This window comes from Penicillium chermesinum (assembly GCF_028974085.1).
Source record: "Penicillium chermesinum strain IBT 19713 chromosome Unknown utg000003l:1.0-5111272.0:1.0-5115320.0, whole genome shotgun sequence".
NCBI classification, from domain to species: Eukaryota; Fungi; Ascomycota; class Eurotiomycetes; order Eurotiales; family Aspergillaceae; genus Penicillium; species Penicillium chermesinum.
The window spans coordinates 5039336-5056726 of record NW_026695313.1 but is presented as its reverse complement, the minus strand read 5'-3'; the positions used below and the strand labels follow the sequence as shown (position 1 = coordinate 5056726).

The 17391-nt window shown below is 46.4% G+C and overlaps 5 protein-coding genes across 5 annotated transcripts; 4 read left to right on the top strand and 1 right to left on the bottom strand.

Moving 5' to 3' along the window:
- Window positions 1-1397: 1397 nt before the first annotated feature.
- Window positions 1398-5608, bottom strand: N7468_004887 (uncharacterized protein; the record flags this gene model as incomplete). The annotated part of the gene is made up of 8 exons (XM_058474184.1): window positions 1398-1832; window positions 1898-1952; window positions 2063-2171; window positions 2280-2418; window positions 2476-4991; window positions 5045-5120; window positions 5183-5353; window positions 5576-5608. 8 exons carry the CDS (start codon window positions 5606-5608, stop codon window positions 1398-1400), a joined length of 3534 nt encoding a protein of 1177 aa, XP_058333187.1.
- Window positions 5609-6465: 857 nt separating this feature from the next.
- N7468_004886 (uncharacterized protein) lies at window positions 6466-11061 on the top strand (the record flags this gene model as incomplete). The annotated part of the gene is made up of 6 exons (XM_058474183.1): window positions 6466-7170; window positions 7251-7412; window positions 7516-7853; window positions 7909-8056; window positions 8119-9970; window positions 10109-11061. 6 exons carry the CDS (start codon window positions 6466-6468, stop codon window positions 11059-11061), a joined length of 4158 nt encoding a protein of 1385 aa, XP_058333186.1.
- A 3157-nt stretch (window positions 11062-14218) lies between these two features.
- N7468_004885 (uncharacterized protein) lies at window positions 14219-14764 on the top strand (the record flags this gene model as incomplete). Its single annotated transcript, XM_058474182.1, has 1 exon — window positions 14219-14764. The coding sequence occupies one exon, from the start codon at window positions 14219-14221 to the stop codon at window positions 14762-14764; it is 546 nt and encodes a 181-aa protein (XP_058333185.1).
- A 125-nt stretch (window positions 14765-14889) lies between these two features.
- Window positions 14890-15411, top strand: N7468_004884 (uncharacterized protein; the record flags this gene model as incomplete). Its single annotated transcript, XM_058474181.1, has 1 exon — window positions 14890-15411. One exon carries the CDS (start codon window positions 14890-14892, stop codon window positions 15409-15411), a length of 522 nt encoding a protein of 173 aa, XP_058333184.1.
- A 666-nt stretch (window positions 15412-16077) lies between these two features.
- N7468_004883 (copper homeostasis CutC domain-containing protein) lies at window positions 16078-16656 on the top strand (the record flags this gene model as incomplete). The annotated part of the gene is made up of 1 exon (XM_058474180.1): window positions 16078-16656. The coding sequence occupies one exon, from the start codon at window positions 16078-16080 to the stop codon at window positions 16654-16656; it is 579 nt and encodes a 192-aa protein (XP_058333183.1).
- Window positions 16657-17391: the final 735 nt, after the last annotated feature.

Below are 17391 nucleotides of genomic sequence, written 5' to 3'. Positions count from 1 at the left end.
ATCGTTAGTTTCAAGATGTCGGTGGTACTACAACAAGAAATGTCAATCTTCTGTCTACCTATATCTTTCAGGAATTGAGATTGAGATCAATTATGTGGGATTTATCTTATCCTGTATAGATACTGACCGGCATTCCAAAAATTTCCCCAAGTTTTGGTAGGGCTGGTCAGTATTGCTGCCTGCAGATAATTAACTAGTTATAATAAAAATCTTTTGGAGCCAATAAAGTCTTATTTCATCAGCTATCTAATCATTTGTACTTAACTAACCAGTCACTTCAAGCTACCAGCGAGATTTAAGATAATCAAACAAGCTCTTATGAAAACTCTGCCTTTCATAATAATACAAGGTAGATGCTTCGTAAGACGTCCATAATTTCCAGCTACAGAAAATATTTATTACCATGATAACCAGATCCAGTAACAGCTTCGAATTCTACTCCAATCCTAATTACAAACCCCGTTTCCGTCAAGTTATAGATACCATGGTCGGAAGCACCTTTTCCACAAATTACACAGTTGACAAAGTCAAACCACTCCGTCATAATCTTAAATTTCAAACCTTTAAGACCTTCAATGATCACATCGTCGTGATTAACTATCCCAAGCTCATTTCATAGAGCTGAAGACCCAACTTTTCCAAACTGTTATGGGTATATGTCAAGGAAAACAGGATTCGACGTTGAATCACCTTAGATAAATAGGCAGACCAACGCCCACTATGGAAGGGGCCGTCCAGTCGTGTGGATTTTAGTGTGAAAGGGCTAGCTCTACAGGAATTCCACCGGATAGCGGATCTACTGATCAAGCCAGAGGGTAGTTAGTCGATTTGAGAATGAGGGTAGAGTTTAGTTTCTTTTCTAACTGGAAAACCATCGGGTAGTCTTCATTGAATACTATCATCTGGTCTATAAATGCGGCCCCAAACTGGCATAAATCTTACCTTGTAGGAGCCTTACAGATTGCAATTGATATATTTACCCTTTCACAGATTCAAGGCTGTCGGGAGGGGGCTCCGCCGAGATCTACGTCAAGGATTCAGTGATTTAACGACTCCTTTCCAAGGCTTTTCGATTGAGTGCTTTTGACAAATATTATCACGCAGTTCAATTCGAAGGAATCGTCGGTCGAGTTTTCGACGAGATACGTTGTATACACGCAACGCATGGCGTATTGACGGGAATTATTTTTGTCTTGGTAGCTTGAACAGCAAGCTCAAGTCGTTACTTTGAATTTGAACCAATTTGTCACGTACTTACGAGGCATATTAGATAGTTGATAAAGGGGAGTGTGGCGCGGCTGCTTCGGAATCACCCGTGGATGCAAGGCAATTGCTTAATAAAATTCAATCCTGAATGCCACGATTTCAATCTAGTACTGCATCAACCTACTGTCTAGTTATCCGTTGCCCTCAAGGCCCTGCAGGTCGATATCCATGTCAGATGCAAGACGTTTATATGAGTCCAGAACCTCATTGACATATGTCGCATCCCTCCCGGTCCTTACAGCCCAAAATTTTCGCATTTCACTGATCCAGTGATTGACCCAGTTTCTGGCTTCCTGTCCAATAAATCTCATCTGTTCCCTAAACCATTGGTCCCACCAGTCCTGGCCGCGAGGATTGTAGCCAGCCATTGACATCCATTCTTGGTCAGCTAATGCAAGCTCAGAGCGTACCAGGTTAGCAGCATGGACCATGCGAGAATGAACTCGACGATCATTGAGGTAATGAAAAACGGATATGACCGATCGGATTCTTTGAAGAGCGTCTTTATAGGTATCCTGGTCAATAAAGCTCCCCATGTCTCCGTGGTAAACATCCGAACGCCAGATCTGCGCAAGTTATCAGCAACTAGCTGAGGAATGGAGACCTTAAAAGGAAATGAATGAGCCCTTACTCGTGATTTCAAGCCATTCAAAGCCTTAATGAGAACAACAAAATCCACATTATTCCTATTGCTGCCAAGAGCGATCATGATTCTTCGCAGGGGAACCTGTGTTACTCGCCCACCACCTGCTACTGGAGGTGGTTGTATAAGCATTGGTGTATTCAATGCCTCAACGTAATCTGAAGGGAGCCGAAGGTTTCTAGGATTGTTCCTGTGGGTAACACGCCGTTGGCTGCATCTTCCAGGAATTCTGGGATGGTGTTCAATTCAAGAATATGTTCCACTGTTGTTGGGTTAGCACCCTCCATCAAGATGAGTTTCCAGGGCCGACGAGAGGTGGAGAGCTGCGTAGACTGCTATTGCTAGCATCGCTCATAAGGGTGAAACTTACCATCATAATCTTCTCTGCCCGCAGGTACTGTGACCACAGCAGTGGCAATATCTGCATTTAAACAGTCATCGTCATCTTCATATTCAAATGCCATAGACCAAATAGGATTTCCTATGGCCCAATCTCCCCTGCTTGGATACTGTAATTTTGTTAGCTTCCAAAGAGGACTTTGGGAACCGATTAGGAGCTTTCATACAGTCACAGAGCGGAATTCAACTCTAATTCCGTTTGGTAACTCTACCTCGTAATCGCGTGGGCCTGCTCTCTTGGACAAGTCCCTCTTCTCAGGGTCCGCTACCGCATTCCCATCCAGATCTTCTCCAGCGCAGAGGCCGGGGTCGTCACTGGTACAGCAACTTCGGGAAGTACAAGCGCAACTGATAGCTTTTGATTTGCCTCCAAATTTGGCGTTGAAAATGGCCATGTCACAAATGATCTTATCGGCAGTTCTGATTTCGCCCTGTTTTCGCCACTTTAGATCACTATTCAGCCAATTGTGCATGTTTTTAATAGTGAGATCCGGGTATTCAGAAACAACATGTTTATTCCAGATCTCCAGGTCAGCCGCACTGCCAGTCGAGTAGAACCCGAGATCAAGAACGAGATTATGCATAGCCTCATAAGGTTTGGTGTTAAAGCGGCGCTCGAGTCTCGACGAGTGATTGAAGGCATCTGCAGACATATCCACAAACTCAAGACCTTCCAGGTCACGCTTATAAATATAAGCATCGGTGCCGCAGTCTGGGTCGGCCATGAATGCCTTCACATTCTTTTCCAGCGTGCTTTCGGCGTCAGTATAGGACCTTTTGCGTTTTGTGATGTATTTGGCCAAGCAGCATCTTGCTCGGCCCCCATCGCCTTTGCAACCGCCTCCATGCTGGTCCATAGCGATACGAACGCGATCATTTGGGCATCCACTGTGGCAGTATCCATCAACAATACCATCAGCTGATGCCATGCCGATATCATCGTACCATTCGCAGTCTTCCCATTTACTGTCTGTGTCGTCGTCACAGCAGTATTTGCGCTCCTGCCATTCGGTGCCCTCGTTGCCATTCATAGTGTATTTGACTTTAGTTGCATGGCAATAGTTGCCACCACTACCTGTTGAGGAGCTGACAAGGAGGGACTGGCCGCTCGAACACTCGCCTTTGTCGCAGTCAGGAGCATGTCCTGCCCAGTCGCATTGTGAATAGAGCTTCATGCTGTCTGTGTCCTTGGTGCAACATGCTGCTTGGTAGTCATTCTTGTTGTTGCTGCAATATTTGAAATTCGATCCAACCTCTACGTAACCAGATGGGCATTGCGAGTCACAATTTCCATTATTGTGGGTATACCATCCGCACTTAGGTAGCTCAGAGTCTGGAGGGCAACAGAATGTATGTTGACCAACGCCACCACATCCTGTATTATCCCACATTTTCTCGTCAGTACGAGCTCCAGGATCAGTGCGACTAACAGGAGTCCATCCCGTCGGACAGCCCTCGAAGCAGTTAGACCACCTACACTGTAGATGGGTCTTCTTAACCTCTAAGGAGCCTTTATCCATATCAAGCTGAAGGGATTTGACCTTTCTGCCAACCGTCTCACCCAGAATACGAGAAAGGTTTCCTTGCGGTAGATCATGAGATACGGCCCAGACCATCACACCTCCAAGACACTCCGATCGAGCGAAATCTGTCTTCAATTTGAAGGTATCTCCATTGTCATAGGTGAGCCACTGATCGGTGTTAAATTTGAGAGTTTTCACCGCGGCGTCCTTATCAAGCTTAGAAGATATTTGTTGCTTATCCATAATATCCGAAATCTCAGAGTTCAACAGGATACCAACTTCGTCACTGCATATTCCTGGATTTCCGCCAGACACAAAGGGGCATCCGGGGACCATGCAGGACGGATCAGCAGCAGAGAACACCCGAGCGTAAAAGGCCAATCCGAGAACAACTTTATCGGACGGAACATTGTTACGCCATATGAGATCGAGGGCGTTGGTGATCTCAGTCAAATTGGTATGAGAGTTCAGGACGGGATCAAGCCAATCGTTCCCTAGATCCCATTTCCCATGTAGATCATACGACATGATGTTAAAAAAGTCGACATGTTTGTAGAGGTTTTCAAGATCAAAGTGTTGGAGGTACCAGTATGAGGCAGGTAGAGTTATACTGAGTCCGTCTCTGCCGCTATCGCTTAATGCCTTCTTGAGGTTGGACAGAAATTTGGGGAAGTTTTTGAAGTCCTCTTCCCGGCCACCACGGTCATCCGCAGCTGGATATTCCCAATCAAGGTCAATGCCATCGAAGTCGTATTCAGTCATAAATGTCTTCAATGAGTTGAAAAACTTCCTCTGATTAGACTCTGAGCGAGCGATATCGGAGAAGACAGTCCGAGTAGGCCCTTGATCATTAAAGGTCCAACCGCCCACAGCGATGAAGACCTTCAGATCAGGGTCGGACTTTTTGAGATTTGTCAATCTCTTCATGAGAGTTTTCTCATAGTCGTTGGCAGCTAACACCTCAAAGCTCTCCGGGTCAATGGAAGCGAAAGCATAGTTGAGATGTGTGTAGACACCAATAGGGATCTGGTCGGGATAGAAAGCATGGCAAGGGCGATCGGGGCTCCAGCCTTCATAGTATCCAATCACTCGCCTTAGATCTTGGGATTTTGAGCAAGAAGGACGTTTGACCTTTTTCTTGCCGCAGAATTCCTCGGTCACTCCACAGAATCCAAACTTGGAGCAGCAGACATTGAGAGGACATTTCTTGGACGCCGCATAATCGCCATAGTCTCCAGGATCACATTCAGACTTTCTTTCGCAGTTTGCAACGCAGTCGTCTCCGCAGACTATATGAAAAGTTAAATCATCTCTTCTCTTTGTCCTTGGTTGGTGCAAACATGATGCTTACAGTCGGGTCCCAAGCCGCAAAATCCAAATTTGTTGCAGCATCCTTTGGCACATGGTTTCGATATAGAGCACTCCGGTTCATAGTCACAGTTGGCGACACAATCCGCTCCACAATAGTCATCTCCAACACCACAATAACCGCCTTTGTTACAGCAACCAGTGGCACACGGAGCTAGCGCACTGCAGTCTTGGGCATGAAGTGGTAGACATATTGATAGCAAAGAAGACAGCAAAAAGAGCCAATTGAGGCTCCTTTCGGAACCAAGTGCTCGCATCTTGCTCGATGTCCCTCTCAGTAAGGACCTCCCTCTCAATTCTTTCCCATCGATACTTAAATCTTTTTCGACTCCCGATAGATTCTACCGAAGACCGAAGGGACACAGCCAAGACTCACCTGCCCCATAAAATGAGCGATTAATCTCCTCATTTCGATCCGGTCAGCAGAGTCCCGGCGCGTATAATTTTTGGGACGCAACCTCGCCAAGGATGCCGAGCAAAAATCAGCACAGAACTCCATGATTCAGCGAGGAGACGCTATAGTAGGTGTAGTAGGTGTGGATTCTCGGAGGCTCTAGCCGTGCATTGCGTTCCTAGGAACATGCGATATGATACCTTGGCATCCGTCTTCGAATAGTGGAGGTTGCTTGGCAGTTCGGGCCCTTCCGGCACCTGAACATCAACCCCACTCGAACATCCCATATCAAGGGGAAAGCTGATTCAAACCTTTCAGTGGATCATGAACAGAAGATTGGGTATACTAGTCTTGCGAGATCTAGTTCTTGCTAGCATATCGTTCATGTGACTTGACACCAGGCATTCTTTTCAATGTTTTGACCTTTCTGGTCCGCGGAGATGTCCGTATGGAGAAAGGTATTGCCATTACACTAGCGCCGACTAGCTGCATTTGAACCTGACTGCTGAAAATTTCATTTCGCTTCGGCGGTGCCAAGGATGGAAGATGGCATGGAGTTACATGATGAACTGCGCCATCATGAATACGACGTAGACCGAGGCACCGGTACCTCCATAATCGAATAGCATCCTCGGTTTCTATTGGGTTAATAAAGGCAAGACATTGAAAATAGGGGCCAAATGAGATCCCTTGGCGTGAAAACTCATCTCCGAGCTTTGCCTTGGCGAACTTTTAGTTAGGAAAACGAAGTTGGGCCAAAGACTCGGGATGGAGTGTTGAGTCAGGCTCCAGCCGATAGGGGGAGAGGATTTATGGTCCGGTGTTTCCCTTGTTTTGGGAAACTCGACGTTCAGTGGAAGACTTCATTGAAGATGAGATTGGGTGGTCGATCACGATATGCCGATCAAGGCTTGTCCCTTATCGTGCTGCTGATCTTGATTTCTTGGGTCCCGGTACGGGCCGCGCATAGCCACCTTCATCACAGCCACTTCCACCACAAACGCAATGATACGACCGCAACCGATCGTGAAGATGCACTCACACTCGTGAAGAATGCACTCGCTGTTCTGAGCGAAGTCAACAAACATCGAACTGAAAATCCTAATTTCAACAAGGATGGCTTTGCGGGACCTCGAGAACGGACGAGGGAGCCGGCTCAGCTATTGGACTACAGCGCTAGTGCTGTAAAGACGGCCAGATTGCAGTCAAGAGATTCTTCTGTGAATAGAACAAACGGCAATACCCCTTACCGTATTCCATTAGAGCTTGCTCAGGCTGCCCGCATCGTGGCTGAATCTACTGTCAACAAACCGTCGGGCGACCAGCCTCAGGTTGCGGCGAAAATCAGAGGAAAATACGGCAAGGGGCGCAGAGAGACAAACAATCCTCCTCAAGCCTTGGTCAGGTCAAATGGTCTATACGACTATCTGGCATTTGGGAGTAGCAGTAGCACAGATGGAGTGTACGACAACAAGACGGCCCGGTCGGAGGTGAAGAAGCGAGATGCGCCCTCTGAGTATTGGATGGCCTCGATTGACCAGAACGGTCAGAGTCCGTTTGCTCCAAGTGGCTACAAGGTAAGATCCACGCTATTAAACTCCGAAATTTATTCCCCCCGCCATTCTTCTCCGTGCTAATACGTATCTGTGAAAACTAGGTCTGGAGAAATGTTCGCGATTATGGTGCCATCGGTGACTCCGTCACCGATGATACAGAAGCGATCAATCGTGCCATTTCAGATGGAGGAAGATGTGGCGTCGACTGTGGTTCTAGCACCATCTATCCGGCTACCGTTTGGTTTCCAGCCGGGACATATCTCGTCAGCTCACCAATAATACAATATTACAACACGGAATTTCTGGGGATGTAAGTTGCCATATCCTCTTCCGGATGGATCTGGCCATATCTCTAACATCCACTAGCCGCTCAATGTGCCAACTATCCTTGCAGCCTCTAGTTTCGTTGGCTTGGGTGTCATTACCTCTGACGTCTATGTTAGTGACAACGGAGAATGGTATGTCAACCAGAACAATTTCTTGAGAAGCGTCAGGAACTTCAAGATCGATATTCGCCCAACCGATCCTTCTGCATACATTTGCGCCATTCACTGGCAGGTTGCACAGGGAACTTCGCTCGAGAATATTGAATTTTATATGCTATATAATTCAGATGTTCCTAGCAACACACAACAGGGAATTTATATGGAGAATGGCTCGGGCGGCTTTCTCGCAGATCTCACATTTGTGGGTGGCAACTTCGGGTAAGTCCTTATTCCTCCCATTTTCATACCTTCGATCTCCTAAGCGTTTTAATAGTGCCTACTTTGGAAACCAGCAATTTACTTCAAGTCAGCTTGTGTTTGTTCAATGCAATACAGCCCTGCAGGTGCACTGGGATTGGGCATGGACAATGCAGGATTATGTCATCGAGTCATGTACCAATGGATTAACAATCACTGGAGGGGTAAGCTAACTAATTCAAGGTCGACACTTATTGATAGTCGTCCCGAGGCTAATGTCTAGTAGGCAGGTGGCCCGGCAAGTACAGGACAGGGCGTGGGATCTCTCATCTTGGCTGATGCTATCATTGCAAATACGCCTAATGGCATCATCACCTCTCTCTACGCTGAGAATTCGACATCTCTCTTTTTAAAGAATGTTGGATTTTTCAATGTCAAGACTGCCATCATAGACACAGTTCAAGACAAAGTGCTCCTGGCGGGAGGCAATGAAGTTCTTAAAGATGCTTGGGGATTTGGTAAGGTCACGAACGCACAAGGCGCGGGATCCTTTGTCTCAGGCGAAGACATCATTACCGGAGACATGTATGATGGTTTGCTGGGACCTCAAGCCTATGTGAAGTCCAATTTATTCACGCGTCGAAGACCCCAATATGAAGGCATAAAGGCGGGTGACATTATAAATGTCAAGAATCTTGGCGCAAAGGGTGATGGGGCTACTGATGATACAGTGGTCCTAAATAATATTCTCTCTTACGCCGCAAACCTTTCCTCTGTTGTTTACTTCCCGTTCGGAGTATACAAGATTCATGACACATTGAAGATCCCTGTTGGGTCGCGTATCATTGGGCAGGCTTGGTCGCAGATCATGGCGACTGGTGACAAATTTACAGATGTCGATAACCCCTATGTGGCGGTCCAAGTCGGACGCAAAGGCGACTTTGGAATCATTGAGATCCAAGATATGCTTTTCACCGTCTCTGGCCCTACTGCGGGTGTGGTGCTTGTGGAATGGAATGTGCAACAGTCTTTGCAAGGATCGGCCGCGATGTGGGATTCCCATATCCGTATCGGCGGAGCTATCGGAACTAAGCTACAGAAAGCTCAATGTCCGAAACAGTCAGGCAAAGTTAACACTGACTGCATAGCTGCTTCTCTTCTGCTTCATTTGACACCCTCATCATCGGCATACATGGAGAATATATGGGTCTGGGTTGCAGATCACGATTTGGACAAGGACACTCAAGACCAAATTGATGTTTACGCAGGCCGTGGTATTCTGATTGAAAGCAATGTCGCATGGCTCTACGGCACCTCCTCTGAGCATTCTACACTTTATCAGTACCAGATTTCCGGCGCCAACAGAATTGTTATGGGGATGATTCAAACAGAGTCACCCTATTACCAGCCTGTCCCTCTGGCGCCTGCTCCATTCAATCCTGGGAAGTTCCCCAATGACCCTACATTCAACAACTGCGAGTCGAACTCTGCGACATGTGCTATCTCCTGGGCTATTCGAATTATTGATTCCACTAGCATCTGGATTTTGGGCAGCGGCCTTTACAGCTGGTACTCGGACTACTCACAGAAGTGTCTTGACACAAACAGCTGCCAGCAACGTGGCTTTGAGATCGAGCAAAGTGTTGATCTTTGGATTTACAATTTATGTACCAGGGCGATCGTGGAAATGGTTACTCCTTTCCAAGGGGTCCCAACCTACGCCAAGGAAAACCTGAACGGCCTTCTTTCATCCATTTTGGTGTGGATTGGCGGACTTGATACGACTATTGGCGAGCGAAAATTCCCAGGATGGTCTATATATACATCTGCAAGCCTCGAGACGTCTGAACTGCCTGCCTCTTGTAAGACATCACTGACAGCAAAAATCAAGTGTGACTCCTACGCACAGAGCATGATGTCGCGCTCTTGGCATGGATCCCTTGGGAACGACACTCTGACAGATCTCCTCTGCGATGAGAGTTGTGGTGAGAGCCTCAGTGAATGGTTCACGTCTGTGCAGGACAACTGTGCCGGGTATAATATCAGTGGTTCTCCCCCAGAGTTGTATGGCGGACGGGTCTGGGCGGGATACAACGAAACCTGTAGCAAGGACAAAGACTCCGGGGAGTATTGTAATGGTAAGTGGGCAGTTCTCTTTCTCCTTTTTATCTCTCTGGGCAGTACGGGCTCTTAGCCGAATTCCTTGAAAAGGATATGAAGCTTCGGGTAATCATTTAAGGGGATTGGTTCAATAAGCTAACTTTACCTTGCACCAGCTATCATCGATAGTTTTACACTAGTCCAAAGCACCGAGGACATGCCGCAGAGCGAGATATGCTCTTATTGCTATACAACCCGTCTCCAGATGATGCAACGGACACCCTATTCTATGTATGATGACTATTACCAGGGAGTGCTTCAGACTATCAACAAGCGCTGCGGCCTTTCCGGGCCAACAGACGTCCAAGAGATCCCCTGGTCTACCATCGAAGAAGAGCCTGAATTCTGCCTTTCAGACAATTTCTATACAACGGTAAAGGGTGACACCTGCACATCGATCGCGCAGGCCAATAGCGTATCCTCCGCATCTATCTACATGGGAAACCAAGAGAAGATTTTGGATTGCGGATCTATGAAAGCTGGTTTGAAGCTTTGCCTACCCTCGAAATGTCAGGACACATACTCTCTCGAGTCATCAGACAACTGCACCGCAATTGAATATGCATTTTCGCTCACAAGCGGAGATCTTCGGAAATACAATCCATGGATCTCCTTTGACTGTGAAAATCTGCAGATTGCGAGTAAAATCTACGGCAAGAATCTCTGTCTCTCCGCCCCTGGCGGGGCGCACACGAATGCAACAGCCGGTACCGATTCTACAACACCTTCGAAGGCTAACGGGTATGTCTACGAATATATTGCACCACCAGCGAACGCTTCTTTGGCCCAAGGCACAACGGAAAACTGCGGTCGCTGGCATGAAGCTACGGCCAACGAAACGTGTGTGGGCATTTGTGGACAGGAGAGCATCACACATGCTTTGTTCGTTCTGGTCAATCCGTCCTTGGATAGTTCTCATTGCACAGAAAGCTTGCAACTTGGAAAGACTTATTGTGCCGGTCCGATGTATACTTGGAATGCTACTTTCATCGATGACAGTAGTAAGGGGGTATCTACCTCTGCATTTGCTTCTGCGTCTGCTCCCGAATCTACTTCTGCTTCTGTCTAGATATTCACCTTACAATAAGAACGAAATTTTACTTTGAACTTTGCTTAGAAGACAAATAATTTACTAAATAATCTTCTTGAGTTAGGAAAGGGACTTTTGTGTGAGGCCTATTATTCGATAGGCTCGGATAGGTGATAGGATACGACTGAAGGAGGCCAATACTACTACGAGTTCGTAGGGAAATAACTCGATGGTAGCGAGATAGCCAAACTAATCGCTTGGGGAACCTTCCGGCTCCTTTCGCGATAGCCTTATATATTGTGCGGTTTGCTTAGCGAGCCTTCGAGTGGGTCTAATTCTATGCAACATGTGCGCCGAGTCTTCTCCAAGCTTCCTCCGCGGCTCCCGCGGCGCTTTTCGTAGCTAAACAAAGTGTGTCGTGACACCTTGGGAGCTATTAGCTGGTTGTCCAACAATACGAAACTGGAGTGAGGTCACAAATGTTCATAAGAAGTCCAGTATCTTCATATAAAGCGTAGAATCTGGTTTCCACGCCTTTAGAATATAGATCTTAGATAACCAGACACGCTTACTGGACTCATTGTTGTGGAATAATATATCAGTCTAAATTCGTTCTGGTAATAGTAATCGTTGTACGGTGACATTATTAACTGGGGGACCGAGAGTCTTTGTCCATGGTGGTCTCTTAGTAGAGCTGTATATACTTTATCTTTTCATAGAGACAGAAATGAAGGAGACATGTCAATCTCATATGACACGATGATAGGACGGGCCGGGTTGTCTAGAGTAGGACCAGAGTGTAACATATCAAGCCGGTTCAATTGACGTCCGAATATTGCGACCTTCAGGAAGGACTTGAGTCATCCTGTTGACATTTCATATCTATACGTGTTCGGGCCCATCGTAAAGCGAGATGGAAACCTTCCATCATTCGATAGAGAGCGTATGGTTGGCAATGCGAGATACATTGCATCGCAGAGGATGGTTTCTTCTATGATACCGAGTTTATTAGAACGAATATGACACCCGTGTCACAGAAAGGATAAGAAGGGCTCATTTCCGCTTTTAGTAAATGTTGAAATAACTTACATTCTTGGTAGCTCGACCCATCGTGTATTTACCTGCCTCTGAGGCGAATACGTCTTCGTCCCATCGTTGCATCCTGCAGCATATCATGTGCTTGAATCCTGTCAAGCCAAATTCCCCCTGCGATGAATAGTAATAATAGCAAAATAGCTGCAAGTAGGATGATGCAAAGAGGCGCCTCGCGTGTCAGGCAACAGACAAATGAGCTTACAAATGCAAAAGCAGCGTATGTTTCCATCTTGGAAAAAGAAATAGTAAAGAGGCATGAATAATGAAGGGATCAAATTAATACGACGTAAAAACAGATTATCTTGGATGGCGTCTCCGTACACAGATGATATGACCGTACAATGTTGTTGGGCAGACACCCTGGCCTAAACAAAGAAGCGAAGGCCACGCTTGATTCGATTCAGCAATGATGCAGGTGGCTTTTCACACGCTATGGTAAATGGAAGCCATTTCTGAAGCGACCAAAAATGGATGTGGTGATTTAGTTCCGATGGTATATTCCTGACCGATGAGAATGGATCTTCCATCACGTTTGGCAGGGCGTCATTTTAGATGCAGACCTTGTCAGGTTAGTACTATCAGTATAATAGGTAAAATAATTTCTTTGGTTATAGTGATCGACACTGCATGTGGCTTTGTACGGTGATGTATGACGTCGAAGGCTTGAGAAAACGACAAGGACGATGGTTATCCAGCATGCCTGTTTTATGGAGGGGGCGAGAAGAAAATTGAGCCGGCGGTATCCTACTTGTGGTGTCTGCAAAGCTCTCAGAACCTGCCCCTTATTGCAGTATCAATATCCTACTGTCTTCACCCGCCCTTCAAGCTGTATACTAGCTTCTGTCTCATTTCTATGTGTGTACTTTCCCTGAGCAATTTTAGCTATAATGATTTACAAACGCGTTTCAAATAGGGAGATTATAGCAATGATGATAACGAATTCATTCGTACGCTGTAGCTCGCCAGCGGCAGGTATTTTTTCTTCCAGAAGTACGAAGGGGCACATTTTTCATGTAATATCATCGTTATATTAAGCTCCCTATAAATACGACTCGAGGTTGACTAACATATTTGCCACTTTCAACCCATTCTACAACTGCCACTCCAATCTTGGAAGTAGAGGACGCCACCACATGACTGCCCATTCTATGGCGGATGAGACGCTAACTACCGTCAGCTGAGGCCGCATAACTAGGTGGGGGCTTCCAAACTTCCGATAGTTTCCCAAATGCTATTACCTCTACCATGCCGGAAAGAGGTCTATGCGTTCCGGTTGCTTCGAGCAGATCTACAAGGTGAAGCGAATAAGGTTTTGCCCTACATCCCTTTTCTCTTCTGTTGTGGGTCTGGAGGCCATCATCAGGCAGCATCTGGTCAACATTCGCGTCCTGAATGAAGATAGGCAATCCGATCTATGCCGAGTTACTATCATTTTTCCATCCACTCGTGCACGCCATGGCCTTGTCAGAAGATAAGGCAGCTTCATGACGTCCATTGCATGAAAAGACGGCAGAGTACGGCAATCCTTTGAAGTGGCAGTCGCTTCATAATTGGCCTATCTGACAGACTCAAAATTGCACCCTGAACCTGATTCAGAAGTGATCGCCTTGCGCAGAATTACGAATTCTGGGCAAAACTTGCTGCATAAATGTCTTCTCGTGCCTGGCTATTCCGATAAATTACATGAGGACGAGTTATGACGTGGGTCGCATAGACTATAGCTACACGTCGTCCACCGCCATCTTGGCGTCCAGAATAGGGAACAAAAATCAGCCTACTATATGTAACAGACTCGTGGTGACGTGGTATGGCTCTCATTATATGGGAGAAACAAGCTTATGTTGCCTTGCCCCCAACGAGGAAATAGTTTTATAGATATGTAGATCGATTGCCGTTTCCATATGTTTCGGTAATCACACTGCAAAAGTGCAAAAGTACAAACCGCGGGGTAAGATGTAACATACATTTGCCAGCTATCGAGGGAAATGCATTGAAGTCGGTTAATAAAAGCATTACAGTCAGGATCCGTCCGTCCGGACCATATCTTTTGACAGAAGGAAGAATCGGGACCTTGCCTGTTTCTCTTTTTTCTGCTGTCCCTATGCGAACCTTCAATATAGTGAGGGGCAGCCAGTTTCCATTCGAAAGGTACATCACAGCTCTGGCCAAGTTCTTGGACGCAATAGATTACCAGGATGAGAATTTTAGCTATGCGCAGTGTGTGGAAAGTCTGCGATATGTTTATCATCAAACAGCCAAACATTTCCACCAACCTGTCGAGAAGGCTGCTCTGAACATCAGTGCGCAAAGGCTACAGGCCATCATCAAAACTAGCATCCTTGTCACTGTTTACTGCTGGGCAAAATGCTCGCTTGATATCATGGTGGGCCTGTTGGTGTATTTTGCGTACATCATTATGCTAGATGATTCCAGCGACGTTCCCTCCCCATATATGATGACTTTCTACGAGGACTTGATCGAAGAAAAGTCTCAGAAGCATGCATTCTGGCAGCGCATGAATGCGCACTTGGTAACTTTGCTGCGACATTACGGTGGTTTCTGTGCCATCACGGTCTTTCGAAGTACAATGGACTCCTTCAGGGCTATTGGATTGAACAGAAAACCTTCGGAGGCTTCGCCGGATTGAGCTATTTCCCGTATTTTCTTCGTTGTCTGAACGGACTAGGAGGCATCTACAGCGCTACCCTATTCCCCAGCTCAGAGTTTGATGAAGAAGTTATTTTTGAAGAGATTGCGACAGCAATTGCATAAATGGAGCCACCGATTACACTCTGCAATTATCTGCTTTTGCTCTATAAAGTGTGTAACAGCCCAAGAGATCAGTTAAGCTTGGTCAATAATCTAGCTCGCTGCGATGGAGTCAGCTGCGAGGTTGCCTTCGAGCAATTGACCCACGATACGATTCTTTGTTGCAAGCAGTTGACGAATGTCTTGAAGGGCAAGAATCCTAAAGTCGAGGACACCGTTCATTCCTTCGTTCAAGGATACGTCACCTGGCACTTGTGCGATCCGCGGTACAGAATGGAAGAAGTCTACCGTCAGGCTGGGCAGAATGAGACCGCTATGAAATTCCGTCGCTTCTATGAAAAAGCAACAAGCATAGGTGTGGTTGACTATAGAGTGTGGGCTTCCCCAAATAGCCCAGGCAGCAACAACATGACTTTACCACATGGAAAGATTCATGGAAAGACTCATGGCGATGTTCCTCAAAGTGAGAATGATCAGTGTGGTGAAGCGACCGAGAAAACGGAAGTGAGCGACCTTGTTCCATAGGCCACCAAGTCTATTCAGCCAGCAAGCTTACCATATTGAAAAAAGCGCCCACTAAAGCTTTCTAGGCGGCGAGAGGTCAGATGAATGCGACAGTTAAGTTTTCAACCTGTGCTTTGTCTAGGTCGGAGTCAATCTATCGACCTAATCATGCTTTTCCTCTTTACCTCGATTGTATCAAATACGATATGCAATATGAACAAACTGATATTTAGCCCTAATCCCTTAGATACTCACTCTAAATTAGTCTGCATCATAGATAAGTAGACTTATTGTCACCGTTAGACAATCTTGCAATTTGAACAGTTGATGATTAAGCTGGTTCACGCGGACCCCACGAAAAGGCCACGACGCCTTGTTCTGCGACTGGGGAATGGAAAATTTCTTTCCAGATTCTACGTTTATTTTCGTCCTATCAGGTCGACTTATTTTGCCCTTGGAACAATATGGCGCTCCTGGAAATAGCTTGCTTCACCAAAGAGTCTGCTTTGCGAGCTGCCAAAGCAGGGGCTGATCGAATTGAGTGAGTTTCCGCCTTCCTAGCTCACTCTAAAGAAACATCCTGATAAGCCCGTAGGCTGTGTGACGATTACGCTTCAGGGGGGGCTGTCGCCCGACCCTGAGCTCCTCAGGGCCTTGAAATCCGAGATCACGATCCCGGTCTTCGTCATGATTCGTCCTCATGCTCGAGACTTTTACTATAGTGACCCCGAGTTCCAAGCTATGAAAGACAAACTGGTCAACCACAGAGATGCGGGGGCAGATGGATTTGTGTTCGGCATTCTCGCACCAGCGGGCCCTCATAAGCCTCAGACTCCAATTGGCATCGATATCGTGAGGAACAAGGAACTCGTTCAACTTGCCAATGGGAAGCCATGTACTTTCCACCGCGCATTTGATTCCTTGCCAGAATCTCTGTGGAGCACGTCGCTGCGTGACATCGCACGATGTGGATTCCGCTATATCCTCACGAGTGGTGGACCATCTGAGAAAGACGCCATCGATTGTGTAGATAAACTTTCGATGACACTTCCTCATCAGCTGGATGCTGTGAAGAAAAAGCATTTACCAGAAGGACAGACGCTGGATATCATCGTGGGCGGTGGGGTTCGATCGGCCAACCTCCGACTTCTGATGCAGAGGATAAAGGCCCAGGTATATCACTCCAGTGCGTTGGTGACATCGGATGGCGTTGCCTCAATCGACGAGATACATAAAATGCTGGAAATCATCAGGGAAAGGGGGTGACAATATGACAACTTCAGTCTATCAAAGCTGAGCAACAGTTAAGACTGATTGGAATTCTACGAGTAGTCATCCACAATTATCCTGCAGGGATTGTATCTCATCGAATTTTCTCCGGAAACTCTATTCGAACCAATGAACGAAGCAAAGGGACCAATGAATACTGCCAGAATGGGAATATTCCAACACTGGACAAGGGAAATACAAGTCCCTACCGAGCCTGGACTATCAACCCCACAATTGATAATGGATGTTAACGATTGACGATTGATGATCTATCGAATCCCCTTGGCTTTGACAAACCGGACCTCGGCTGGCTTTTGGAGCTCATTCTGTGGTATCCTTAACCGGGCCGCAATGACAGTGCCATGGTATGGAGCTCAGGTAGATCAAAGGCTAATCAATTCGGATGATCATGTCCAATAGCTTCCCATCAGAACTACCTCCGAGGTCTTGATACTATCCCTACGATATATAGACCCATTATTTATGGCTGATAATACCTGTGGGGACACGTGTGACCTTAATGATCACATCACGTACTACTAGTAAATAAAATTAGAAAACATCAGTAGACTCTAGAATTGGAAACATGTCATATCGCCTACGGGCTTCGTAATAATCTAGAAAAGGTCACGGCTTCTGATTATTTCGATCGCGGCTATTGGAGAATTGCTTCGATTGGAAAGAATATTAGATGATAAGTACTGGTGCCTGGGTGCTGACCTGAGGCATTAT